The following is a 1,566-nucleotide window of genomic DNA, read 5'->3' as shown; positions in this document are numbered from 1 at the left end:
TTATTTTTTTCTACATACTATCAAATAAGGTATAAAAAGTTATTATAAACAAATGAAAATTACATAAAAAAAAAAAAAGTATCAATGGCTAACAAGTGATACTAGACTTCAATTTATCAACATAATAATTACAAGAACAAGAACAATTTATCATTACAATAAATACCTGTATGCGTGCGAACATGTTTCTGAAGATCTCCTGAAGTCTTGAAACACTTTCCGCATTGCTCATCAGGGCACTGGAAAGGTTTTTCTCCTGTATGAGTTCTCAAGTGCGATTTCAAAGCATAACCAGTAGTAAAACATTTCTTGCACACCTCACACACATGAGGTCTTTGTCCAGTGTGGTTGCGCTGATGAGTCTGGTAGAACAATGTTAGTAACTTTAGTACCATAAACATAATATACAAAATATTGAGCTCTAATGGGGAAAATGCTAAGAATGTATTTCCCTATACTAATATAAAAGTCAAACCTCTATGCCTATATATAATGCTAATCCCCTTTATAATGTTCATATTCAAGATTATATAAAATATACATTTCTACTTTATATCCTTAGTGTAAAATATACATCTGGTGTGCACAATATAACAGAAACCATATAAATAATTGCTTACTTTAAGATGATTCTGTGATGAGTAAGATTTCCCACAATTTGGATAACAGCAATTAAATTTCCCACTATTATTTTGTACAAGAAGTGGATCTTGATGGTCTGTCACAGCCTGAAGGAAGGTGTCACCATAGAGGTATTCAATCCTCCCATCTTCAAGTTGTATAGCTACTCCCTCCATACCCTCTGTCAAAAGAAAAATATATTAATACTATTTTCCTTCTATCTTCCTCAGCGAGTTGCAATATAACTATAAAAAATCAAATCTGATAGCATTACAAATCTGTACCTGTCATGTTCTCAACTGGATATGCCAATAAAATCTTCATATTATTACTTCAGACAATCTAAAGAACATGTATCTCACTATTTCATCCAAAATTATTTAAAAGCTACTTGTGGTAATAACTTTTTGGTAAAAGAATAAATGAAAATATTTATCCCAGCCAGAAAACTATCACAAAACAAAAAATTTCATATACAGCATTTTCCTTTCACATTATCATATATGACAATACATAAAAAAAATTAAAAAGTAGGCCTAAATTGAGAGAGAGCACTGTCTTTCTCACCAAAAATTATATAATCCCTTAATGTAAACAATTTTAGAACACAGCAATGCCTGCAATTTCCTGGTGAAGGTATTATTAAAACCTCATGCCCTCAAATACCTATACCATTATCAATTTAAAAAATAAAAAAGGAAAACACCAAACTCCATCCCTTATTCATACCTTGATGCTCTTCAGCTACTGCACTGCGAACAATAGCTTGCGATCCATCGGGAAGCTCTACTGTTACTGCTCCTCCACCTTCCTCTACCACTACCACACCTGTAAATACCCAAGGACAGTAAAGATTTTTAAGGAGACTATCCAAATACACAGCAAAATCAGCTTGTTGAGTTTCAAATTAAAAACTCTTTAATAATAACCAATATATTGACATGA

At 31.9% G+C, this 1,566-nt stretch overlaps 1 protein-coding gene across 1 annotated transcript in view; it reads right to left on the bottom strand.

The window, feature by feature from the left end:
* The window catches only part of LOC119592644 (zinc finger protein 76-like), a gene marked incomplete in the record, with an annotated part of 17,993 nt that overhangs the window by 8,818 nt on the left and 7,609 nt on the right, over nt 1-1,566 (bottom strand). The window contains 3 exon segments of the mRNA XM_037941557.1: nt 168-362; nt 621-802; nt 1,351-1,449. Of these exon segments, the coding sequence (XP_037797485.1) occupies nt 168-362; nt 621-802; nt 1,351-1,449 (476 nt within the window).

This window comes from Penaeus monodon, chromosome 30, assembly GCF_015228065.2.
Source record: "Penaeus monodon isolate SGIC_2016 chromosome 30, NSTDA_Pmon_1, whole genome shotgun sequence".
Classification (NCBI taxonomy): Eukaryota; Metazoa; Arthropoda; class Malacostraca; order Decapoda; family Penaeidae; genus Penaeus; species Penaeus monodon.
The sequence above is the reverse complement of the archived record's forward strand: the minus strand, read 5'-3'. Positions and strand labels throughout refer to the sequence as shown.